The sequence below is a fragment of the Symphodus melops genome (genome assembly GCF_947650265.1).
Source record: "Symphodus melops genome assembly, chromosome: 1".
Taxonomy (NCBI): domain Eukaryota; kingdom Metazoa; phylum Chordata; class Actinopteri; order Labriformes; family Labridae; genus Symphodus; species Symphodus melops.
In genome coordinates, this window is record NC_136691.1 from 54,237,202 (window position 1) to 54,264,015 (window position 26,814).

The 26,814-nt window shown below is 44.3% G+C and overlaps 1 protein-coding gene across 5 annotated transcripts in view; it reads left to right on the plus strand.

Moving 5' to 3' along the window:
- Positions 1-26,814, plus strand: part of smtnb (smoothelin b) — a 59,702-nt gene that overhangs the window by 4,575 nt on the left and 28,313 nt on the right. For 3 of the 5 annotated variants that reach the window (XM_079369999.1, XM_079370001.1, XM_079370000.1), the window contains exons 2-7: positions 14,316-14,473; positions 16,644-16,722; positions 16,811-16,889; positions 17,395-17,474; positions 21,396-21,452; positions 25,705-25,807. In XM_079369999.1, the coding sequence (XP_079226125.1) occupies positions 14,316-14,473; positions 16,644-16,722; positions 16,811-16,889; positions 17,395-17,474; positions 21,396-21,452; positions 25,705-25,807 (556 nt within the window). The remainder of the gene's footprint in view (positions 1-14,315; positions 14,474-16,643; positions 16,723-16,810; positions 16,890-17,394; positions 17,475-21,395; positions 21,453-25,704; positions 25,808-26,814) is intronic. The other 2 variants (XM_079370002.1, XM_079370003.1) reach the window with 1 other exon arrangement.

Genomic DNA, 26,814 nt, shown 5'->3' on the forward strand with positions numbered 1-26,814 from the left:
CTATCAGCTAAAAATAGATTTTATCGGCTGGTTGGAGGCTCTGAAGGTGATGATTATCAGCTGTCACTGACCTCAGACTGCAGTGTGTCAAACCTGCTGGACCAGCCGAAGTCTGCAGGTGTTATTGTGGCACCTGTTCACCTGTCTGCTAAGAAGAAGGTTTGACTAAAGTGTCTGTCATCCACGCCAACATGTCCCCTCTAATTATGTCTGAAACCCCTCCCTGCTTTGATGCATCAGGTGTCATCACAGTATATGAAGCGTCTTATTGGGGTTTTTTTTACAGCTTGTGATCTGCTCGTCTGCCTCGATTTGAAACGACCGCCTGGAGACGTTTCCGTCCGCGGCGCCTGCTTGGCTGCTTTCACATGCAGGACGTCTCGCGTAATGATTTGTAACTAGTCTTGTCGGCCCTGTGACCGTCCCCCCTCTCTCTCTCCCTGGTGAGCTGAAAAGCATTCACACATGTTTAAAATAGGGGCCGATTTCACTCTGCGGTCCGGCCTCGCTGATCTATGGGACCCCCAGGGCCTTCGTTTTATGGCTCTCTGGACCCTTTGTGCGCTGACAAGAGCTCAACGGTTCCAGTCTGAGAGGAAGAATGGGTTTGTTTTGTGTGGCTCGGAGTACAGTCCCAGGTTCTAGTGACTCCCCCCGGGGACATGGTCTAAATGTCAGCCTCATCATCAGGACCCAATAAATCGGGAAAATTATGCCTGTCGTCTGGGACTGTTTCTGATTTATGTGCAGTTTAAGTTTCTTTGATCACAAATATGACCACTTCTCCAGTTTGTTTTATTATTATTATTCTAAGAGGGAAGTTTTTAAATCTGTGCATCCTGATGGTGTCAAACCCGAGCTGAGCCTCACCAACAGTCATGAAGTGTGTTTTTTTTAACGAGGCTGGAGAGTCCCCCGTCTCCCTGCTCCAAACCAATAAAAGACTGAAGTGTTTTATGCTCGTGACCATTGATAACACCTGCTGCTTCTGTGTCTCTGCAGGCAGATGTGGAACACTTTGACCTCCGTATTTTCACTTTATGGGATGTTTTAGTGTCTCTGACCCCGACAGTGCACATACACTCCTTAAGGCTTTAAAACGACACACTGCACACCTGATTTTTTTGTTTTGTTTTTGTTTCTCTTCCTGCCGCCGAGCCTGTCATCATTCTCTCTGGTATTCGCTCCCTTCACATTATCATAAAAAAAAACCATTTCCTTACTTGAATTTCCCTCGGGATCACTTGAATTTCCCTCGGGATCAATAAAGTATCTATCTATCTATCTATCTATCTATCTATCATCTGTCTGAGTGAGTTTGGAAAAAGTGTCAGTGAAGAGGTTATAAAGAAGCAGAGTGTGACGGGATAATCATTCATGGTCCGTTTTTATCTGCACATTTGCATCATGGACAGAGTCTAAATGTTGAGTTACAGCTCGCAGACTTCTGCTTCTCCTGGCAGTGTGAGAATCTAAATTTTACAGCCGGGGAGCGAGAGATAAGAAGCCGCTTGTTTGTTTGATTAAACAGGAAACTTTTGTTACTGGAGGCGGCTATGAATAACTCGCTCGTTTTTTTGGCTCTGAATTGATGAGAAAAGAAAACGTGAACTTTCAGATGATGTGCACATAAACTCCACCACGGTCTATTTTTGGTGTTTGGCCTTTAAGTTTGTTGCTGTGGAACAATAAGTCAGAGTAAATGGAGCGTAATGAGTTGAAACTGAGTTCACTGTGTGCCATCTCCTTATTATTGTCATCTCCTTACTTTGCTTTAATACTAAACATTCACAGGCGAAGAAGTATTCATTCATTAAAAGGACGTCAGGCTCTGTTTTAACATTGGAAAGTGTCATAAAAAATAAAGTGGTTGTTTAAGACTGATGTAAACTTCACATCAGAGAGAGTGATTTCTGCTTGTTTCAATGAGGTAATGGGCTTACATTCCCCTTACAGGAAGTAACACACATTCATTACTGCCTCTGCTGCTTTTAGATCAAATATGTCTGCAGCGAGAAAACACCAAATTAATCCAAACATCACGTTTTATTTGCAACCTTTTTAAGAGTTCTGTTTAAATTCACCAAACAGAATATGTGTGTATTATTGCATATATTTACTTCTGTTTACATTTGATTCTGTTTCAATTAACTTAATTTAATATTTCAATATCTTTTTAATAAATAATATTATTCTTCAAAGTTGTCATAATTGCATCACACAACTCAGGATGAGGATCTTTTGCTCGTTCCCTGTTTCGTCCCACTTTTAGTTAACTGGATGTTTCAGGTAATCCAGGTCTTATATGATGTTCATAATTGAAGTTTAGTTAATGAGAGCAGTTTCATCTTTCTTCACTGATCAGTATAACACATGCACTTTATCTTTAAATCGATGATGATATAACAAAGTTTAAGGGAAAATAAAATCAGTCCGAGCGTTGAACCTTGTGAAACTTTGAAGCTGACTTTGCACGTGAACAAATGATGCTCTTTTGAAACGACGTGCTGAAAAACAATATTATTTTAACGACTCCAAATACTGAAATGTCCTCAGTGTTTAGGTGTTTGCCTGCACTTTTATTTATTTATTTATTTATTCGTGTAGTATTTGGTGTTATTGTTTGATTTTTATTACACTTGTATTGAAGTTTCAAACTCTTGTTTGTCCTTAAATGACGAACCTAAAGATGGCAGCTTGAAAGGAAAGAAGAACAAACTGGTTCTGCGTGTGGTGACTGAGGGAGGTGAACTAAATACCGCCTGATAAACAAAGGAGACACCGGCTGCTGGAGAACACTGACCTCAATTACTTGATCTGTGCAGTTTACACTTAATAAACACAAAGGGATGCGAACCAGGTCAGCTTAGAGAGAGCGACCGTGTCGTAATGGTTCCAGCAGAGACCGATCTCCATCTGTCCGGATCATTCTGCCAAATGGAAAAGGTCTGGATCCTCCGTCTGCTTCCCAACCACCAGGCGTCTCTCGCTAGCAAATCCCAGTTTGACTGTTAATACTTCAGGTGTTCTGAGGATGAAATTCAGCTTCTGTTCAGACTTTTTTTGGGATTCAGAGAGACACAAACCAGATGTAGAAAATCTCCTTTTAGGCTGCTGATTCAGTGGCCTCCATGTCTGAACTGTTACACGCAGACCTCCCCCGTGTGAGCTCAAATAAAAACATTTGGACTGACCGTGAGGAAGCTTTAGATGACAGGACGCCATGTTCCTCCTCGATGGAAGAGACGAACCTTAATGCAGAGATGTTATTAAGCTGCAGGCTCTCATGTGTAAGTTACTTTTGGTGCAGTTGCTAGTTTACATTTTTTCTTCTTCTCCAAGGCGTGGCTCTGTTTGTTGATGAAGCAGCACACAGGAAACAACATGCAGCTCTCTCTGGGGTCTGTGCCAACGAGGACAAGGTGGATACATCCCATTTCACCAGCTTCATGTTAGACAGATATAAAACGCTAGGAAGAGATTTCATGCACATATTTAAACTAAGCTGTGGTAATAAGTTCAGTATATCAGGTCAGTGTGTCGGCCTGCTGTCCCAGTATACAAGCACCAAGAGGATCACATTCATGCAACTTATGTCAAACAATCAACAAACATGCAAACTGGCTGAATGTTGAAAGGTGTAAAAACTTCATGTAAAACAGCTCTCTGCATGTCCTGCCTTTTGCTTCTGGAACAAATGAGACGCCTGCCATGTTGCTTTTCTTCGACACATATTTATGCTGTTTGACTTCCAGCAGCTGTGGATGTACGTGCAGAACGTTTCGGGCTGATTTGAAGGTTGGACACGGTGTGATTTGGACTTTTAATGTTGCTCTCTTCATGGCAGAGAGAAATGTGGAGCAGCTTGATTCAAGTCGTGGTAAACATGCGCTGAGTGAGGCTTGATTTGTTGATATGAAAATGTCCGACTCCTCCATGTTGGTAGATGGCAATGTGCGCCCTTTTAAAGTTCCAACTATGGGACTTTCCTCTGGTTGAACTTGCGGACAGGATTAAAAAGGCGGCGTAGCGGTTTTTGATTTGTACCCGGTTTACACTTCTTCACTTTTGGTAGAAATTCATGACTCCAGCTTGTCATGATATTTGAAGCCTGCACAGTCCAGTTTGGGTCTGATGGACACGGAAGAGTTAACTGATTTCTAACTTGATAATCTCGGTGTGTTTGTCTGACCTTGTATCATTACATTTTAAAGTCCTGTTTTAGTGCGACTTGCACTATAAATCACTTTTTGTCTCCCTGCATGTAAACGTGCTGACTGCGTTTTCGGCTTTTCCCACATCGTCTCCCTCAGGAGAAACCCCATTTCCTGAGGTCCAGTAGTAATTGTCCAGCGGATGTTGATGTTTTGCTCTCCAGCCCGCTGATGCTAACAGCTGATCTGTTCGAGTTTGTTTGGCTTCGTCCGTCTCTCACTGTGCGACTTTAAAGCCCCTCGTTACACTGCGGGATCATTTGTTGGATTTGGGGGAGTCGGCTCTCATGGATCTATCAGAACATATTATTTGTACCTCACTCCTGTGGGACGTCCCCTCTCTCTCTCTCCTCTTGGCTTTTATCTCATTTAAAGAGAAATGAAAAAGGAGAGTCACGCTGGGCTCCAGTGTGGCCGCTGATGTCCCTTATTTGGAGAAGATTCAACGTGCTCTTGACTCCTGTTGTGACCTGGGTCTGCTGAAGTTCAAGATCCAACCCAGTCTCTCCTCCTGTCTCCCTCCCACATCGTTCATAATAGATCTGACCTTCTTATCAGGGAAGATGTGTATTTACTAAAACAACAAGCTGGACAGATTCCTTCCTCTGTCAGTCTCCTACGATAACTCATAATCAGCCAAAACTTCAAAGACATTATCAAAAAAAACAATAAAATAATAATAATAGGAGCACATGGAGCAAAGATGATGTGGGTAGAAGACACTGTCCTTAGGAGGCTAAACAACAGGGCATATCACACATTCGGAAAAGAGCGGCGGTGACGTCAACAGCGGCTTTCTGAAAAGTTTAAAAGATTTTCAACTTGAACGCTCGGAGCCGCCGCACGTAAAAAAAAAAAAGACGCTTGGCGCTGCGCTTCTTCTACAAGCGGGTGATTTCTTCTGCAAACGCTCAGGTGGACCCGAGGCCTTCGCTCCCTTCATGTGAAAAGACGAAAAAAAAACATGAAAAATCCTGAATGAATGACACAGGAGAAGAAATGTGTCAACGGCTCTGGTTTTTAAAAAATATATATATATATTGATATTTGGCAACAGTGATTTTATAATTTTATCAGACACGAGATAAATGTCCAACCTCATAAATATATTTTGTTCTCCTCTGGGAGTATAAAAATGAGACGTCTATTTCTCAATGTTGTCTGATATGAGCCGGGTTCTCCTGTCCCGGCTGTGACTGACCCGGATCCCCCTCTGTGACCTGAGCTGCTGCTGCAGCTCGTACGTCACACTGTTCACCGTCACAGGACAGATTGTTCGGAAGCAGAGAGCCGAAATGGGCCAAAATGTCTCACGAAGGTGGTGGATGGAGCCGCAGAGCAATGAGCTCGACTCTCTGTGGGAGAATACTGTGAGAAAAGTCTCCTCTTATGGACGGTTTGGAGTCATTTTAATATTTATTTATAATAAACAATATTTATTTCCTGTTTAATCAAACAAACAAGCGGCTAAAGTATTTATTATGAGCCAAGTTCACCTCACGAGCCCACATACACAACTTATTTCAAGATCTGAAAATATATAAATAATGAGAAAACTGCCGGTGCTGCGAACAAAATCTTTTACTTTTAATTTTCTTGAATAAAAGAAATCACATTTAATAAGAGGTTACATCTAATGTCAAGAAGGCCGAGCTGACTTTTTTTATTTTTTTACTAATTTCAAGAAAGTCAGGCCATGCTTTTGCTCGAAGTGGAACGAGATATTTTTGATTTAGAAACTGGACAGTTACACTCGGTAAGAGTGTGTGTGACGTAGAGATGGTATACATGCAACCATGCTGCAAGATCTCAATCACTTTGAAGTCCTTCATTTAGGTGAAAGGTCCATTTTTTTTTTCTTCTTCTTCCAGACAAGATCAGAGCGTTGACCTCGCGTGCACATGATTTAAGTTGTGCACTGATGATCGTTCGACTTCTTTGCACTAATGTCAGACTATGTGAAGAGTCTGTAACACGTGTGAGCTCATATCTGTCTGCAGCGCATCATTACAGCCCTATAGATCACTGTTGATGCCCCACACACACACACACACACACACACACACACACACTCCTCAGTCCCACATGCATTCCTCAGAGCGCCCGTTCTTTATTCCTGCTACCTCAAGTGTAAAAAGGGGACACTGTTTTCCCAGGTCTGCTCTGGGCCTCCGTCCTACCAGCATCCAATAAATAAAGTCTCCCACATGTGTAGCACCCTCACAGTGTAGGCACTATTCTTTCTGCCTCCCTTTCTTCTTTTACATCCTCTCTTTATTTGACTCCAGATGATGATGCAGGCTCAGTGTTTCTACAGCTTTCAACCTGGTTTGTTTCTTTGTTAAGTTGTGAAACTCCCTCCTTCTGAGGAACAAGGAGTCCCAGGCTGTGCACGGCTCTCATGTATCCTTTTGTTCAGTCAGTGTGTGTGTCTGTCTGTGTGTGTGTGTGTGTGTGTGTGTGTGTGTGTGTTAGATACAACAGCAACAAAAATAAAAGTCTGAGGCAGCACAAGTGGAGAAATGTTGTCTTGCAGGTAAACTTGAAATTTATTGGTGCAGTTGTTGATGGATTTATTCCTCTCCTTATAAAGTAGTTGTGATTTTTTTTTTTTTTTTTTTTGAATTTAAGGTACTTTTGGATGCTATTGATTTGTAAAAATCATTTCTTTTAGAAACACATGATTTACAAAAGAATCCAAAGATTTGGAAACCTTAAATGGAGTGGTTGTGATATGTAAATAATAAATTGTTATCTGTCGGCATTTGAAAATCGATTTATTAGCGTCCGCCTGAGATTGAAGTTTGTCCCAAAGTGAGACAAGAGGGACATTTAAAGCTGTAGTCGTTTTTAGCCGGTGGTGAAACAGACTGAGATCCATTATAAATGAATCTTTGTGACCTGCAAAAGTTGTTTCTACTTTTGTGGAAACTCTCGTTGAGGCGTTGCATGCTGCCAAAGAGACTTTCTGTCATTCTTTTACATTTGAGAGCTAAAAGAAGTCAGGATGAGGCTTTTGTTTAAAAAAAAAAAAAAAAACTTTCATGTGTAAGGGGAGAAATAAAACAAAGAGACTCCTCTTGTCCACAGGGGGCGCCACAATCACAACAAACCACAGATCGTCACAGGAGCTTTAAGTGAGAAAAATATTCTTGAACTTTCTCACCCCTTTAAGTCGCTCTGTTTGTTTGTGTCTGCCTTAATGACTGAACGCAGTCCAGTTTCCTCGGTGGCAGCTGGTAATCCACTTCAGCTCTTCTCCCGGGATTGTCCCGTCGGTCCTTATAAGGACAAACTCACTTGTGGGTTTGACACGAGTGAGTTTAAAGCACTGATCCGATCTGCTGCCTGGCTGCACTCTAACCTCAGCCTGCTCTGGAAATTATTACTCTGCCCTTATTTCATGCAGAAACACACAACACACCCCCCCACACACACACACACCCCCCCACACACACACACACCTGCACGTGGACTGTCATACTCAAACACACATATTTCTTCCAGTAAACTTGCACAGTCCTTTTGTGTTGTGTGAAGGAATTTGTTGTACACGTCATAGTTCACAAAAGTGTTGAGCACAAAAACAGCTGAGCACACCCACTGGGAGTCAAAAGGTCGGGACTCTGCCTGAAGGGTCGCTGTGCCTCCAGACGGCACGCTGGGCGTATGGACGAGGAACAGTGAAAGTGTACACGGCCCCCACATCGACCTGTGATGTTTGACCTGCCTGTCGCAAACCACGGACACTCAACACACCCGGAGACACACAGACATAATGTGCAGGAGGGAATCATATATTGTGATAACTCGGGCTGAATCTCAAACTGCAGTGTGATACAATTAGAGACTTGCTGGTGCTACGTATCAATATTTGATCAGAGCTCTAAACGGATCACGAAGTTACATTTTAATGACTCCTCAGCTGCTGCTTACGACGTAACGAAGGATAACGTAAACAGAAGAAACTGACACTGGGATAGAAGAAGAAATGGATTAAGTGATGAAGCATGATGAGACTTAAATCTTGTTTTTGACCTTTTAAGGAGAATTGGAAATATATGAAGAATCTAATTACTCAGATCACGATGTGTGATTATACGATGGTCTTGTAATTGATCAAGTTTGTTTGTGTCGTGCCGAAATATGTCATGCAGTATCGTGTCATGCTGTATCATGTTATGCCGAATCATGTCATGCCGAATCATGTCATGCCGTATTCTGTCATGCCATATCGTGTCATGCCGTATCATGTTATGCCGAATAATGTCATGCCGTATTCTGTCATGCCGTATCATGTCATGCCGAATCATGTCATGCCGTATTCTGTCATGCCGTATCCTGTCATGCCGTATCGTATCATGCCGAATCATGTCATGCCGTATTCTGTCATGCCGTATTCTGTCATGCCATATCGTGTCATGCCGTATCATGTTATGCCGAATAATGTCATGCCGAATAATGTCATGCCGAATCATGTCATGCCGAATCATGTCATGCCGTATTCTGTCATGCCGTATCCTGTCATGCCGTATCGTATCATGCCGTATCCTGTCATGCCGTATCGTATCATGCCGTATCGTGTCGTGCCGTATCGTGTCATGCCGTATCGTATCATGCCGTATCGTATCATGCCGTATCGTGTCGTGCCATATCGAGTCATGCCGTATCGTGTCATGCCATATCGAGTCATGCCGTGTCGTGTCATGCCGTATCGTATCATGCCGTATCGTGCTGTATCGTATCATGCCGTATCCTGTCATGCCATATCGAGTCATGCCGTATCGAGTCATGCCGTATCGAGTCATGCCGTATCGTGTCATGCCGTATCGTGTCATGCCGTATCGTGTCGTGCCGTATCATGTCGTGCCGTATCGTGCCATGCTATGCCATTATGCAGTATCATATCGTCATATCATATTGTGTCCTGTGAACCAGGTCGGCTCTATGTTTAGAAAAAGGAAGAATACAATTCTTAAGTGAAAGACTGAGCTCAGATACCCCAAATGTTTCCACATGCTCTAATGAAAGGAGCGGAGAATTAAACTTGAACAGTGTGTTCTCTCTCTTTTACACAGTAATTTAGCGGTGGGTTGATCTTAATCCTACCCGCAGGTAGTCGTCACAGCGTGCATGTTAAGCTCAGCAGCCCCTCTAATAGCAGCTCTGTGTATTTTTACTACCTGTGTGACCTCCACTTGTTGCCATGTTTGACCGCTTTGGAGACTGTTTCCATCGCGCAGCACAGTAACTGACCTGACCTGGTGAACTTGAAGCGCACAAACATTTAAATGTGTTTCATTCATGTGCTGCAGCAGATGAGCTCAGAGGGTGTTCCTGTCCTCAGGAGTGTGTCAGCAGCTGGTCGGGATTACTGCTAAACCATGAACTCTCTCTAATTGGCCGTGATTGATTGAGCTGCTTCAGTCGGAGCTCTCTGGATAAGTTTGAGGTTTTGACTCCATACAGAGCTGCTGCTTCGAAGGAAGTGACTCAAAGAAGCCAAGAAAACGGAGCAAGCCTTAGCAAGCTGGTTTGTGATGCATTAAAGCTTTTTTTATGTGTCCTCTCACCGCAACATGATTCCTGCTGAATGAGGCGATTACAGTGACTAAGTTGAATAAAAAGAAAATCAATCTGTGAGCGGCTGGCCTAGTTTCTACAGGATTTTCTTTTCTTTCTTCACCCTGTCAGCCAGCTCATGGTGGATAAATGTTTGATGTCTTTAGGCAATAAAAACAAAACGAGTACGATCCCGACCTGCTGATTGTTTGAGAACTTCCTCATCCATCAAATCTTGTTTAGTTCAATTCAAGCTGCTTCCCATCTTTTCACTAGTTTGTTATTTTCCATTCATTCTGTGAATTCATCCAGTTACAAACAGCCTCGACATAAAAGCTTCAGCTGTCATCATAGAGCTCAAAAGTGATTGCACACTTTGGCAAACATTTGAATAGGCGCAACAACAAAAAAAAAAAGGGAAAACGTCAGAGATTCAAGGTGCAACAGTCTTTGTGAAAGTGTTTATTCTGTTAATACGGGTGTAGTTTGTGTGAATAGATATTAAATTCACTGCAGAATAAGGCTATGAGTACGATTCATGTTAGCTAGCTAGCTAACTAACTAGCCTTCCATCCAGTGTTGCCAACGCCAATGTAAGGAAAGTAGCTATTGGCTGTCCTAAATGTCGCTAGAATCGCTACATGAAGTCGTCACCTAATTGGCAAAAAAGCATGCAATAGAAATGGACGCTGTCGGAGAGAAACAACGTTGTGGGAGAGACAAAAAAGTGGCTTTACTTTGCTAAATAAAAAGTCGCTAGATATGTCGCTAGTAGCTTTTAGCAAAAAAAAAAAAAGGTCATCAAGAGGATTTTTTGAAAGTCGCCGACTTGGCAACAATGCTGCCATCCAAACTATCCATTTGCATACAGCACATTTCCATCCTCCGAGACATCTCCATCTGCATCGTTTTCAGTCAAATATCTTCCTGTGTGTGTGCGTTTGTGTGACCTATATGTTGCGTGTCATTCCTGACTCATGTCTGTCTGCAGCAGAAGGAAAATATGCATGAAAAGCCTTGTGTCAGTCTGCCTGTCTAACGGCTCGCTGGGTCACAGTTGTTGCTGTTGTTGTTGTTTGGAGACAGACTGACAGTTGGTAACCACGAGGTCTGTGACTCGGCTTGTAAAAGACCTCTGGGGTCGGTCATTGGTGGCTGTCACTGTTTAACTGGATCTGAATGACTGGAGGTTTTGTCAGAAGGACTTTACACCGTGCTGCGCGTGTTTCCGCCTCTGCTACTTTAACGGTTGTTTTCTTTGGCAGGCGTCCAAGTTTAAGGTGTGTTTTATTTGCTTGGGTTACGCCCACTCGTTAACTTCCAGTGCGGGGAAATTATTGGTCAAGGACGTTTTTATTTTCCTTTATTTTTTTAAACTACGTAAAGGAAAAGTCTGTTACAGCTGCAGGTCTGGTGCCAGCTGGATTTGAATTAACATGTCGCAACCAATCCAAGTTGTGATGTGACGCCATCTGTGCTCTGATTGGTGCTTTTTAAACATCTTGTGTGAGAGCAGGTAATGGGCACGTGGAAAGGTTGTTTTCGTCTCATATAAGAGTGTGAGCATTCCCCCCCCCCCCCCCGTGCATATTTTGAAACCCAACACTGGCACAAGAGAAAGAGCGAGAACAGCCGTGGTGAATTCAAACTTTGAGGTGTAACATCCTTTTTTTTTCCTCGAGTTCTTTTGGCGTGTCATAAAGGTTATTTTATCTTCTCAAACAAACAGAGAGCAGAGTAGGCGGGCCGCCCGCCTGGAGGACGACTGCCTCTTTTTAATCAAAGCTGCAAAGAACAAAAATGAGCGAGAGCAGCGTTAGTCTTTTTCAAATTCAAGTCCTTCAGGTGTTCTCATAAAGATGCAGAAGTCACGTTCATGTCTCTTACAAACTGGGAGCAGAGGAAGTGATTGATCATAAACAATAAGAATCTAAATGTAAAGAAATGAAGGTGATTAATCGCCGAGGGGACGTCACTAATCTCTGGAAGTTAGAGGGCAAAAATAAATTTGAAATAAACTATGAGTGTGGACCATTGTATAAATTCATTGATAATGTGATTTTTTCTCTGACTTTTGATGATTAAAAACAAGAAATGATGGCGAGGAATGCAGTTTTTTTTTTGCCCTTGTATGGAAACATTTTTAATAACCCTCGTCTCTTATTCTAACACTTGTTTTCATAGAGTAGATTCGGACCGTTCCGGGCTCGGCAGACTTTTTCCTTTTTCTGTGAATATCCTGCATTTTTAAAGTGCTGCTATGCCCAGAAGTGAAGCCAAACTGCAGCCTGTTTCCACACGCACAGCTGAAGTAGCTGTTTCTGAGGAGAGGCCCGGGCTTCAGGCTGTTCTCTTATATCTCAATAATGAGTGTAAATAAATCAGCCGGTGCTAAAACTTGGCAGGGAAACGGCTGTATAATCAGATCATGACATGCATTCAGCAAAAAAAACCTTGACAGTGGTAACAGACGGCTCCCTGGAGGGTTGTGTGTGTGTGTGTGTGTGTGTGTGTGTGTGTGTGTGTGTGTGTGTGTGTGTGTGTGTGTGTGTGTGTGTGTGTGTGGGGGAGATGGGGGGGGGGAGAGACTGGACAATGGTAGAAATGTGCGTGTGTGTGTTTTCATGATTTTCTTGCCTCCTCTTCCTCCTCCTCATTGAATCATCTCACTCTTGGGTTAGGCCAAGACTCCCGATCTGCACATTTTGTCTGTCTCTTTTCCTTGTGAGTCAGCAGGAATGTGAGGAATGACCCGTGCGAGGCCTGGCGCTTTCCCACCCTGCTCTTCTCATCTGCCCATTTTTAGGCATACACAACCTTCAGCTTCTCGTTCACTTTTTTCATGTCCATGTCATCCTCCCCCCCCCCCCACGCCATCTTATTCTTCTCCTCCTTCCTCCTCTCAGCGAGCACTTTCTCCTCTGACCCATTATTTTCAGTCGGCTCAGCATTTAAATTCCCACAAATTACAGCATATAGGAGAGCCCCTCTGAGCTCGTGCAGCTCGGCCTGCATATTTTGTCAAACCACAGCGAGACCTCAAAACCGCCCGCCCTGAGACCCCCCCCCTCTTCTAATCCTCGTCATCCTCTTTTAGGCCCAGCAGGGGGTGCACATCAACCCCTTTTCTCATCCCATCAGGGTGCAAAGGCTCAGTTTAACAATCTCATCCATCTCCTTTTAGAAGAAACCAGTTGGCGTGCAAAAGTTTTTAACCGGTGCAGCAGGAAACCTGAAAGTGTGTGTGTGTGTGTGTGTGTGTGTGTGTGTGTGTGTGTGTGTGTGTGTGTGTGTGTGTGTGTGTGTGTGTGTGTGTGTGTGTGTGTGTGTGTGTGTGTGTGTGTGTGTGTGTGTGTGTGTGTGTGTGTGTGTGTGTGTGTGTGTGTGTGTGTGTGTGTGTGTGTGTGTGTGTGTGTGTGTGTGTGTGTGTAGTGAGTCTCATCTCTGCGTGTGCTGACAGGCGCCTGCTGTCGACCAAAAGAAGAGATCTGTCCCTGATTATCTGACAGGAGAGCGGGCTCCCCCTGCCCGCCCACGCTCTCGGCTGTCGCTCACATGAAAGCGTCCAGCTTGCAGACTTTGTCTTTCTGCGGTTGTGCTTTCTCACACACCTTAACTCCTCCTCCTCCTCCTCCACCGCTTGGAAAAAATGAACTCTCTCTCTCTAACAGTTCTCAGAGCGATGATGAAATGGCTCGCTGACTGTTGTAAAGTGAGCCTCTTTAACATGTGAGTCTCCGGGGGGGGGGGGGGAGTTGGGCTCCTGCAGCCCGGCTACTGTTCATCCTACATGAATTACAGCCAGAGAAGAAGACACCTGTCCGATAAGTCTTCCTCTAAGAGCACCAGCTGTTTCTGCTCCTCTGCACCTTCGTGTCGTTTCACATCAGTGAAGTCACATCACCTGTCATCACCAATCTATATAAGCCGTTCATCTGACCCGCTAACTCCCTGCTACACATCAGGAACCAGGCCAGGCCGGGCCGGGCCGGGCCGGGCCGGGTTAAACAAACACTGTCTGCACGTCACTCACCTGATGTGACTTCAGCTCCAGCAGCTGTATGGGATTAAATGTGCTGCGTTTAAAGGCTCACGCTAATGCTAACATGGCAACTTGATGGTCTGGCTGTCAAAACGTGTGATACATTTCTATACATGTCCGAGGCCGTCGCTCACACTCAGCAGTGCACGTCTGAAAACAGAGACTCCCAGTTTTACACAGACGTCTTGTTGAACGGATAACGAGCGTGTTTGGTCAGTTTGGCTCACAGTTTGACCTCTTCTTATAAACAAGTGCATTATTGTCCTTGTTTGGTTAATTACAGGGAGCAAAAGACGACGACAGTGAGTGACGGAGGTTAGAGCTGCAGCTGCACGCTGTCGTTCTGCAGATTCACCGCCTTGTGCTTAGACTGCGAACAAGCCAGTGACCCTTCACATTTTATAAAACCGTGGCCGCTCACTGAGTCACAGATAGAAGCGTGTCAGTAACGCTTGTATCATTGTTGTTGTTGTTTTTTTTTTATGTCGTATGTGCAGCTGGATGGAACGGTGGACCTGGACGAGAGACGTCTGATCCGTTCAGCCATCCGGGATTTAAGGAGGAGGGAGATCGAGGACATGGAGGCCGCTCTGGCCAGCAAGAGGTTTCGTCCAACACGGCTGAAGCAGCAGGAGGACAAGGAGAACCACCACAGGTAGAAACACACGCACACACACACACACACACACACACACACACACACACACACAGCCACCTGTCTCAAACTGCACAGGTCGAGGTGAACTGGAGAAGCTGAGGCACAGTCACTAACCCAGACGCAGCATCCTTCACCTCCACTGGGGAAAATATAAGAGACGTCTGGAAAAGTGAAGTCGGGAAGATCGATGGGACAAAAAAAAAAAAAAAAAACCCACAACAGCAGCAGAAAATACGTAAATTTCCAAAGTGTCAGCACGTCTCACGATTCGAACTCAATACGAGGACAGATCAGATGGTGTCTGCTCATGTCATCAGGTCAGCTCGCTGTCAGGATTAAAGTCAGGAGAGTCTGAATAATCATCTGTGTTTATCTCCCACCATTTTTACACATGCACTCCTGAAAACGTCTCAAATATCAGGACGTGTGTGTGTGTGTGTGTGTCTTCTGCAGCGTCCTCTCCTGCCCTCTGAGACACAGTGGGATGTTTACGAGCTCACTTGTCATTGTCAATCATTGGAGAAAATGGTGCATTGTGGGAGTTCGGCATGAAAAGCAGTCATGAAACAAACATCTGTATCGGCTCATTTGTTTTTCAAAAAAAATATATATATATTTTTTTATAATCGATGCATCTCGACTATTTGACATTTTTTGAGTTTGCAGAAAATATGGTGGAGCCAAGTTTTTATTTCGGTTTGCCACATCAAGAAAAATCTCTTTGAAAATGTGGGAAGTGGAAAATGTTGTTCCAGGTGTTTTATCACTTGACAGTTTATCTGTCAGATTTTGAAGCTGAGCCGCGATGAAGACCGCCACTACAAAGAGACGAGGACACGTCTAATGATTTCCATCCACCGCAGCTCTCAGACGCCTCGAGTTACAATAACAAAGGAGGCGCCTCACCATGGCTGCTAAAGGAGCATACCTACTGTCGACAAACACACACACACGTGCTCCCAAGACGCACACGCTCCGAAGCCGTCTGAAGGTTATCCGTGCCTCTCTGAGGAATGTGAAATATTCCGCTCAGACGTGCGCCACGCTTCCTCGTAAAGCGTCCGTAATGAGAGAGAAGTATGAGTAATAGAAACCGACATAAAATCGTGGCGTGAAATGGAGAAAATGAGGCAGGAAAGGAGAGCGGAACTTTTTTTTTTTTTCAGATGCTGTGTGTCACTTCTGTCTCATCGGTTTCCAGCAGAGTTTCACTTTTTTTTTTTTTTTTTTTCGTCCAAGCGGCAACCTCTGGAGAAATCCATCAGTCCATTATCAAACACACCTGTCAATCACAGAGCTGAGCTGCACAGACAGAAAACCACACACACTCACATTCACACCCACGGGCTCGATGAGGAAAAAAACAATGCAATTCCTAAAGTGTCCACTTGAGGCTGATTTACGGAAGTTAAGAAATTCCACTTGGTCCCATGTTAAATCACAACGACGGACACGTTTACTGCCTGCTTTAAAGAAACAGTTTTAGCATCTTTAGCTCATTTCTGTATTTGTCACTCCTCTGTGGCTGAGCTGACTGACAGATGGACACGTCGTTGCTGTGTGCCAGGAGGCTCAAGGCCCCGCCCCTTTTTGTCTTTTTTTAGATCAATTAAAAGTAAGGTAGAGTCGACATTCCCATTAAGGAATTCCCACTGTTACCAACCAATCGGTGAGACCGCGGGACCAGCTCTAAGCTCACTCTGGTACAACACTAATTAATAACATTAATTAAAAAGATTAATATTATTGTACATTTATTGTACATGGTCCCTTTACAAACAAACCAAGTTAAAGAGACCCATCTGTTTTTCTGGGTGCTTTTTATTTTTATCGCCCTCATTGGATAGAATAGCGACACAGTCACAGGAAATGTGGGGAGACAAAGATGTTGGGGGGGGGGGGGGGGGGCATGTCAGCTCCTGGAGTCGACCCTGCGACCCATGTGATAAGGAGTGTGTGTGTGTGTGTGTGTGTGTGTGGGGGGGGGGGGGGCTTCTCTACCAACTTCCTCTGACTGGTTTTCTCGCTGCACAGAAAGCTGGTATCTTGAGTATTGTCTCCTGCTGCCTGTCACACACACACACACACACACACACACGGAGCGGCCTCGGGAGGGTCGTAACTTGTGGTCATTTAAAGCCACTGTTTTTCTGTCTCTCTCTTTAAGGTCGGACACCAGCGACAACTTGGACGTGCTGTCACACAAACTGAAGTCCACGCAGGACGTTGATGAGCTCACAAAAATGGTGAGTATTAACGGCACGGGGGTCGTGGTGTCCATTCCTCTCCTGTGTGCGCTGACATTTTCTTTTTTTTCTCCGTGTTTGCATGAAGCTCCGTGCAGCCAGCGAGTACGAGGAGAGGAAGATGATCCGAGCAGCCATCCGACAAATCCGAGAAGAACAGCCGCAAGGTGAGCTCGGCTGTTTGAGTGCACGGAGCCACGCCTTTTTTATTTGCCCCGATGGAGGTGCTAGATTAAAAAAAACCTGCAACTTTCAACATTCAATAATTGACGTTTTAATTATCATATTGTCCATTTTAATACCTGTAAAGACAGCTGGGGCGTGCATGCATATCGTCACTGTTTGTGCATGCACACCTGATGCTAATGAGGAGGGGTCAAACTGGGGCTGCTGTAGATCTACCTGCTGATGCAGACGATTCCTGTCATTCCTTAGCGCCGTCTGCTCCGTGTGAGGTCACCGTGAGACACTCAGACTGTCCGCCCTCCTCACACGGAGCCACGTCAGGACACCTTTAGGACATGTTATCTCTGACACATTGGCCTCTATCCCATCTGTCTTTCATCTTCCACAAGGTCTTCATCCGATGGGATAAGGAGTCTTCCTTTTGAATATTCCCCTGATGTGTGTGTGTGTGTGTGTGTGTGTGTGTGTGTGTGTGTGTGTTTTTAGGTCCTGTGGAGTGCAGCAAAGCTCCTGGACGTTGCCTGGAGCCTGAGAATGTGGAGCCCCAGAAAACCATGGGAACTGGGGTGAGTACAGCACTTTAATTAAGAGCCTAAAGAGCAATGTGCAGAGTGCAGGATCATCCGACGGATTTGAAGCCTGATGACAAAAGGAAGCACATTAACATTTCGGATAGATAGATAGATAGATGATGATAGATAGATAGATACTTTATTGATCCCGAGGGAAATTCAAGGCATCCAGTAGCAGTATACAGACAGGCAGGACACAAGACATTATGATTCAAAAGATTATCATGTGCAGAGTTTTGTGCAACTATGGAGTTTTCCTGCAATTTATAAAAAAGTATAAACAAAATATTGCCCAATTTTGGCTGCATGGGATTTTTAAAAAAAATTTTTGGTTGCCGTGGTTTAAAAAACAGATTTAATTAAATTTAAATGTATATATTTGAATTACTACAATGCATATTCATCAACATATCAGCATAAAGCAGCAATGTAAAAATGCCGGAGTTAGCACGATGGCTAATTTTCATCCGTAGTCCTAAAGTATCGATACTGTTTGATCTTATCAGAGTTTAAAACATTCTGACTTCTACAGGTGCTGCTAAGGGTCACAGTTGTCTTATCTTCAAGGCTGCATGTTTGCTTCTGTTGCTTACTGCGTAATAAGTCTGAACATCACCTCTAAATACCCGACAGATGCGTCGTGTTAGCTTCCATCTGTAAACAACAACAAAAAGAAAAAAGAAAAAAAAAACGAAACCCAGCACAGATGAATTAGCGTCTGCTGAGTTTGTTTTTCATGGTAACAGAGACCGCTGAGGTTTCCATGCTGCCACAAAGAAGAATGCAGCAAACAAGAGGCATTGTGTCTTGAGTCACACACTGTGTCATGAATGTACACACACACACCGCACACACAAAACACATGCTTGGGCTGCCACGAAGCCAAGAATGTGTTTTTTTGTTTCTTAACATCCTCATCCAGGTTTGGCCTGAGTACGAGGAGAGAGATGAAATCCACTGTGAGCCCGGTGTTTAGTGAAGGCTGTAAATAGTTTCTGACAGGTCGGCTGTCGGCCGTCCCGTCCCCCCCCCCGCCGACCGTGCAGCGTCTCACACTCGCTCACAAGAGACTGAAAAAAAGGTGCTCAAAGACTTGGACATGGATTCACCTCACGTTCCTGCTGTCGTTACATTCAAACACATCTGATGAGCTCAAACATGCAGCATCACCTCAGACGACTCGCACAGCTGGCGGGCCCCCTAGTGGAGGGGAGCAGCCATCTTTTTTTTTTTTTTTTTTTTTTTTAGACTGACAAAACTTGTCTCTGTTTGGGGCCTATCAGATTGGATGACACGGTTCCTGCAGCGAACATGATGTGAAGATGTGAAGCTGAGCCGTCGGGGAGAGTCTGCCAGGGGCCAGATGTTATCTTATCTGCTGTGTTTGATCACGGCGATCTGATGAACGCGCTCGTTTCAGGAGCTTGAAAAACTCGAGTTCATGTTGTGCTGTATGCACTCACTGCAGGTGGTGTTGTTGTTTTTAGTACTTGACTGGTGGAAGTGGAGAAGACAACAATCAGCGACATGATCACACCTCTGAACGTCCTCACTTTTTCCTATCATCACTCATGACCCTTACACTCAATCAATCAATCAATCAATCAATCGTTTGTTTAGAGCCGTTTAATCAGTGTTATCTCCAAGCACTGAGGTGGAGGTCGGAGCGGGCCGTGAATGACAATGAATGAGGACGGAGGAGGTTGCCGGGACGACACAGCCCGATGGTGACAATCAGAACTGTAGACTTTATAAAACATGGACGAAGCCTCTGTGATGTCACGATGGCGTGCGCCTTGTTGAAAATGCTGACTCCGACTAACTTCGATCCAGAAACAGACGAAGATGTGGAGCTGATGGGCAAACATGCCGGTCAAGTTTGCTGATATAAATACACTCTAATGTTGTAAATAACTCTTAGTCTTCGAGTAAAGAAACTCGCCACAGAGATCATCAGAACATTTTCTCTTTTACTCGCCTTCTCGAGTTTATAGTCTGTTGGAGCGCTCGGCTAAGATCTCAGCTCACGTCATTAAACGGCTTCATTACGTTTTCGGGTTCATCAGGATGTTGTTCCCCGCTCTTTTGTTGACATACTGATTCCGCTGAGCTACATGTAGCGTTGCATGTAGCGTTGCATGTAGCGTTGCCTCCCTCGGCCTCCTCCTTTCATCTGTCTGACAGTGAAAGTCTCCAGCTGTGAGGATTATATTTGAACAGCCGGGTCGGGAGACTCTCCTCCTGAGATGATCTAAAGAAAGGACCAGGAGTGCTTTTGTGAAAAACGGCACGTGTAAGATTTCATCTGAAAAAAATTTTTTAAGACATTTTCAGGCGTGCGTGTGTAAAAGCGGCTGCAGAGAGGAGATCAGTAAAAGTCATTTAGTATCTGTCCCATTGTCTGTTACAGGCGGTGCTCCACTGGAATTTTCTGTGTGTAAGTGTCTATTGTCCTCCGGCAGGAAGCGATGATAGCATGTTGGCGTCACAGGAAGTTGAGCCTCTTTTACCTCACTTCCTTTTAAGACAGCTGAGTGGGACGTTGGTTGGGTTGGGAGCTACAGGTGATGTGGTAAATGAACGGCGTGGGGGGGGGGGGGGGGGGGGGGGGGGTTGCACAGACAGACAGACCGGCAGCCCACCAGCTGCGCCCCAGCAGTGTTGTCTGTGCAGGAATCGGGATCGTGGCCAAAAACAACATCAGCAGCAGCAGCAGCAGCAGCAGCAGCGGGGCTCCTTCCACTCACATCACAGCAGCGGATCTCTTTGAGCTGCGTGCGATTGTCCCGAGGCAGATGGACGCCCTAGATAGGCGTCCGCAGCCGCCAAACACACACGTAAACACGCGATATTTGTATCCAGCAAGCAAGAGGAGACAAAGAAAAGCACGATTCACGTTTGATTCTTGGATTAATGTCGAGGTTAATCCAGATTTCAAACCCCGTCATGGTTTTTTTTTTTTTTTTTTTACAAGCACGTTAGATCAACTTTTAAAGGTCGCTGATGTAAGTAAAGGTTTCCAGACGCTCACCTTGGGGGAATCACACTTAGGAGTCCTGTTAAAAAAAAAAGTGATTTTCAAAATAAAAGGTCATAAAATGTCTTTTTAAAAAGTTGACTTTTTTTTAAGTTTCTGATTCTGAAGATGTGGAAAACAGAGAATGGATGACTGTGGGCCAACAGCGATTATGAGGAGACATTGCCAGATATGCTATAAAAAGAAACTGTCTGAATGTAAGACGATGGGAATCAAAGCTGTGGAGTCCCACATGAAATCCAAAAAGCACCAACGCCACACACAGCAGAAATGATATTCTTTTGACTTTCTTTGTGTTTTTAAAAGAGCTAAGATAAGACGTCAACGAGATTCTGATTTAAACTTTAAATATTTGTAAACTGTGAACATTTTGAATTTGGTTCAGTGAGGGGAAAAAAGTCATCTCTTCTCAGAAGTCAATATCAGTTACAGAAATAAGAAAAGGAGGTCAAAACAAAGGCAGAGTGTGTCAGAAGTTAATGTGTCAACCAGGCAACCCTTTAACCTGTGTGTGTGTGTCACTGTGTGTGTGTGTGTGTGTGTGTGTGGGGGGGGGGGGGGGGGGGGTCAGATCCCTGTGGAGACAGAATGGGAGGGAGGGAAGTCAAAGGGAGTGGCATGTTGGTACTGTGTCTGTGTGTGTGTGTGTGTTGTTAGTGGTTGTGTGTGTGATGTGGTGTGTGTGAAGGAGCAGAGCGTCAGAATAGCGGACGTCCTGACGAGAGAGAGAGAGAGAGAGAGAGAGAGAGAGAGAGAGAGAGAGAGAGAGAGGAGAGAGAGAGAGAGAGAGAGAGAGAGAGAGAGAGAGAGAGAGAGAGGCGGGCAGTCGGCTCAGGAGGTAAATGTCATTCTGAGTTTTCTCCTGTCGTGTGTCACAGCTCCTCTCCTGCTCTCTTCAGAAGAATGGGACGAACTCTTCTCTGTTGACCTTTAAGGTTTGTTTACATCACGCTTTATTTGATTTTTAATCTGAGGATGAGGATTAATGCATGAGATCAACCAGTGACATAAAATGATCTGTTCTTTTTTTTTTGTTACACTGATGGAAAGGATCAGAAACTTAAATCTACAGATCTTCACTCATATTTTGAACACAGCTGTCGATACGATAACATTTAAGGTTATCAAATGAACCTCTTTGAAAACTGTCAAAAGTTTGAAAGCTTTAAAAAAATCTCAGACTTTAAGTCATATTTTTACCTAAAGGCTGATACGAGAGAATCAAAAGAGAAACAGAGCTCTGTGTAGATCCGTCAGCTACGTTGGAGTTGTATTTGTGACTTTAGACAGTTTGGTTTTAAGTTTTGGTCGTTAAAAATAATAAATTATCCAATATTTGGCACCTGGGACTTCTATTGTTGTTGCTGTTTTATCCATATAGTTTGATTTCTTAATAGTTTTGTATCAAAGTGTGAAATTCTGGTATCTCCGCAACCCTGGAAAATGACTTCTAACAGGTGTTAAATCCATTTTTAGAGGCGATCCTTTCACAATAAAAGCACGTTTATTAATTTCTTCGTCATTTAAAAATGTGTTGTGAGAGTGACAGGAGAGCTCAGGTGAGCTGTTTGGTTGTTTTGGTTTGTCCTGGGTTTTTAGTTATGTGTGACCTGAGGAGGAGGACGGCGTCTCGCTCCTGTTCAGTCTTTGATATGGACGTGACAAATTGAATCTTGCAGCTGCAGACACGGTGTTTTTTTAACGTCTTCACAAACTTCTTTTTTTTTTTTTTTTTTTTTTTTTTTGCCGCAGGAGTAAAGTTTGGCAGAAAAGAGCCGAACTGTCTTAAATCAGGCGTAGAGTTTGTAACGGGGAGGTTTTAGATTACGGAGTGGAGAAAAAGTAACCAGAGAGTTTAAGCTCAGATCGGCATGTGATGATGATGATGATGATGATGATGTGCAGTGAGGGGAAAAGAAAATGGAATAAGGCTTAGTGTTTTCTGTGGGTTCCCTCACTGCAGACTGAGTGTGTGTGCATGTGTGACTGAGATGATTGCTCCTCCATCCAGCTCCTGTGTTTCAGTCTCTGGAGGTGAGCCGAGGCTGCGGTTCCTCAGGCTGCAGTAATGGAAAAAGAGCTCGTCGAGTTTCTCCTCTGATCCACGTGGAGGCATGGAAGACCTGCTAATGATCCGGCCTTACTGTACCAAGTGGGTGCAAAAGAGAAGAACTAAAACAGCTGCACTTTCCCCCCCCCTGCCAGCCTCCTGATCAGTTTCCAGCAGACGGCAGGGTGATGTGATGTGTGCATGCAGCAGGTTGTGCTCTTTAAAATCCTCTGGGAGCAAGCTTACCGTGATGTTCATGATGATCGTCGTGCACATAATGAGGCTGCTTTAAACTTTCTCATCGTTGACTTCCTCCTCGTTCAACAGTGAAATCTTAACGGGGAAAAATAAATCGGTGTCACTCGAACGGAAGCCTGTCGCAAACTTTTCTGCAGTGCTCGTGTGAAAAGTCATTACCACATCTAGTGAGTTCGGAGGACACATTCTTGTGCGGCAACAACACAAAAGACTTAAAGAAACGACAATGTAATAATGTGAGAGGTCACGGCTCGTTTTGAGTGGAGTCAATCAAAGAGTCACGTGGGGGGGGGGGGGGGGGTAATTGTGTTTTGAGCCGTAAACACAATTAGAGAGAACGAGGCTCTTCTCACCCTCCCCTCCTCCCCGCAGACAGCTTCAGACAGACAGCCGTCATTTCACAGCTCCCACCAAACCACACGGCGCATATTTCTCACACGCTGCGGCGAAGGAGGAGGAGGAGGAGGAGGGAAAAAAAAAGAAGAGGGAAGATGAAGAGAAACGGGAGACGCAGAGCAGAAGCTCCGACCTGCTGCCAGACACCGAGCTCCGTGTCAGAGAGGCTGCAAGAGCTGATGGAGAGAAACTGACACCGTCCCACTCATCTGGCCTCAGGAGCACTGTGTGTGTGTGTGTGTGTGTGTGTGTGTGTCAGTGTGTGTGTGTTGGTTGGACTGTAATTGCACAACCTGGTAAACATAAAAACAACTGTCCTCAGTTGTGACCACAGCGAGGCGTGGGCCGTCCGGATACCACAAAAACCCTCAACACGAAAAATAACAACAGCAGAGCTGAGCAGAGTTATTAATGCAAAAAAACAGACCTCTGGTCACTCCTCTGGCCACGCCCCCTTTTTCATGCATAACTTTGTTTTTTTTTACTTGAATCGAAGTTAAAAGAATCTGGCATCGTGGCGACACTTTAAAGTTGTGTTGAGTTTAACTAACAAATTGACCTGAAAACTTCCAACCTCATTTCCTTTTTTTTTTTTTAAATATCTCATCCGTCTCATCGCTCTCATTTCTGATCACGTGATCACCGTGATCTGCTCAAGGTGGAGCAGGTCACGGTCAGCAGAGCGCAGCCGCACGTCCTCTCTCACTCACTTCTAATCTTTGTGTTTGTTCACAACAGTTCACTCCTTCTCTCTCTGCTGATTAAAAACACAAAGCTGAGAAACGCTCCCAGGACCTCGGCTCTGCTGACAGCTTTGTCCGTCTCTTGTGTACAGCAGCATTGTTTACACGCGGGCAACTGAGCGTGGCTGTGTGTGTGTGTGTGTGTGTGTGTGTGTGTGTTGTGTGTGTGTGTGTTTTCGTCTTGCTTGAAAGCTCCTGAATGTGTTTTTCAGAAGCTTTCTAAAGTAATAGTAGGCTGTAAATCTGCTCTATGTGTTTTTTCTCTTCAGCCTGTAAGGTCACGTCCTGCATATTTTTACAGGATCCACCCAAACTTAGCTGGACTTTTCTTCCATTTTTAAAACAACCGAAGCAAGAACCGAGCAGCAACAACAACACGACCATGGAGCGATATGGTTCATTATATTTATGTTTGTTTGAGTTCTTCAGAAGAAGCTTTTTGTGAAATTCTGATTAAACAGGGTTTGAATATGTGAGGATACGGACGGAGAGAGAAACCGAGAAGTCAGTGAGCCGGTCTCATTTCACGACATGTTTTGATACGACGTGATGCAACAACACAAAGCTTAGCATCGATATGCACAATCACCAAAATGACACAAGATTAAAAATAATAATGAATAAAATAAAAAAGAAGAAGAGTTGGCGTCATTGCAGAATATTTAAACTCTGATTTACTGGACAGAATCAAACGATATCGAAAATCTGTTTTAACACCACACAGCATCAAAAACAAAAGTCCTTGGTGCCAAATGTTTGGCAATTTCTATTTTTTTTTTTTTTAATGATTTAAAAATTGCAGCATACATTGACAACGTCATGTATTTGTGCAGTGTAGAAAGTTTTAATACCCATAAATCCAGTAGAAGAGACTGGTGAGTTTGATTGTGCCGCTGACGTTCTGTCGACCTGACAATCTTCAGTCTCTGATATCATCAGAAACATTTAAATAATAATAACAGAGTCTCAAACATGGTATATTTGCAGCTTTTTTTTAAAAATGCTCTCTGTTTTCTAAACGATGAAAATCCAAAAAGAGATCATTTGAACCATCCACTGACGGATGCACACCAGATTCTTGGCTCTTTCGTAGCAACGTTTGCGAGTTGTTGGAGTGTTGTGGGTTATGAAATATGCAGGAGTGTGTGAGTGTGTGTGTGTGTGTGCACGTGCTCAGAGGACTCTTGTTTGTGCAGCTGATTCTCCCGCGGAGGCAGCAGAGGCCCAACAGTAGTGCTGGCATCTTCATCTTTTTCACTCCCCTCCTCACCTCTCCTGTTTCCTCTCCATGTGCCAAAAACACTCCCGTCTGAGATCTCCCTCCAGCTGACACTTTCCTCCTTTAGGTGCAGGATCAGACTGCACAAGGAGCTTTGTTTTTTTCTCTCAGACTGCAGGTAATCTTTAAGGAGTGAGGGCTGAAGAGAACAGATTTAACACAGTGTGTGTGTGTGTGTGTGTGTGTGTGTGTGTGTGTGTGGCACTCGGGCGTCTTCCTCTCCCAGACATAAACAACATAAAATGCATCAGATCTTTAGTGTTCCAGCTGGTCAAACATGTTGCTCTTCATGGGTCGAGTATTTGACCGCACACTGCTGGGACTGATCCTTCGATCGATCAAGTTCGCTTAAAAACTTAAAACATTGTGGCCTAAAAAGGAAAAAAAAAAAAAGAAAAGCTGTATTTAAATGCAGGAGAAGAGCATGTGTGAGTCTTTTTCTTCTTCTTATGTTGTTGCAGGAGACGGAGCGTGAGAGTCACAGTGAGCGAGAGCGAATCAGATCTCAGATCCTGGAGTTACACGGTCAGCAGACACAACAAAGCAGAGAGCAGCAGAGACGAGGTGAGTAAAGCTCTGCCATCGGATCTCCAGATAAAGCCTCCTTTTTTTTTTTTTTATACACGCACTGCTGAAAGTTTCAGGACAGAGGGGGGGGGGGGCGTGTCTCAGGAGGCAGGAAGTGACGTAAAAATCACGCTGCTGAAGTCTAACGGACTTCATTCGTGATGTTTCACCTTCGATGTGAACGTCGTGGAGGCGTGATGTGGGGGGTGCGTGCCCCTCTGTGTCGCCTCAGTAGGATCGCTGGGAGTCAGAAAGGGTGCATGTGTGACTACAGTGAAATGTTTGCAACATATCCAAGATGGCTGTCAAAGCACGTTCCATCATATGTGTAAGAGGACTTAGTCACAGTTTTAACAAATGAGCAGAAATGAAAAGAAAATCCTGGCGAGCACAAAAAAAAACCACAGGAAAGATCTCACCAGTCCTCCATCAACGTCATCAGCACATCAGAGATACTTTATTAATCACAGGTCACTCATAGTTAATATCTGCTGCATTTACACATCTGCTCACTCTGACTTTTTCAGAAAGGGATGGCAGGAGAAAAAAATCCCAGATAAAACTGATGTGAAAAAAAAAAGTCTGTTTGCATTTATATAAGTTTCTGTAAATCTCTGAAGTCGAGTGCAGGAGCGAAAGAGTCTCCTGCAGGCTGCACACACTTCCTTTATGTTCAGCGATGCCACACCTCCCTCACCTGTTGATACCTGAAATCTGTTTGTATACAGTAAACCCTCAGCTGAAGGTCAGGTTTAAGTCGGCATTTATAACCCAAACCGAACACTGACCACCTCTGTTGTGGAAGCACGTGAATGCATATATCTGCCTTCGTGCAATTTCCTCCTCTCTGCCTGTTCAAACAGTCCGCTGAAGGAGCCTTTCTCCTCAGGTGGCGGTCAGGAGGTCGCACTCTCTTTAAGCGCCCTTCATCTCACTTTTATTAACTGTTTCAGCCGCTCAAAGGACTCCGGCCTTTTTTTAAATGTGAAGACATTTCATTAACC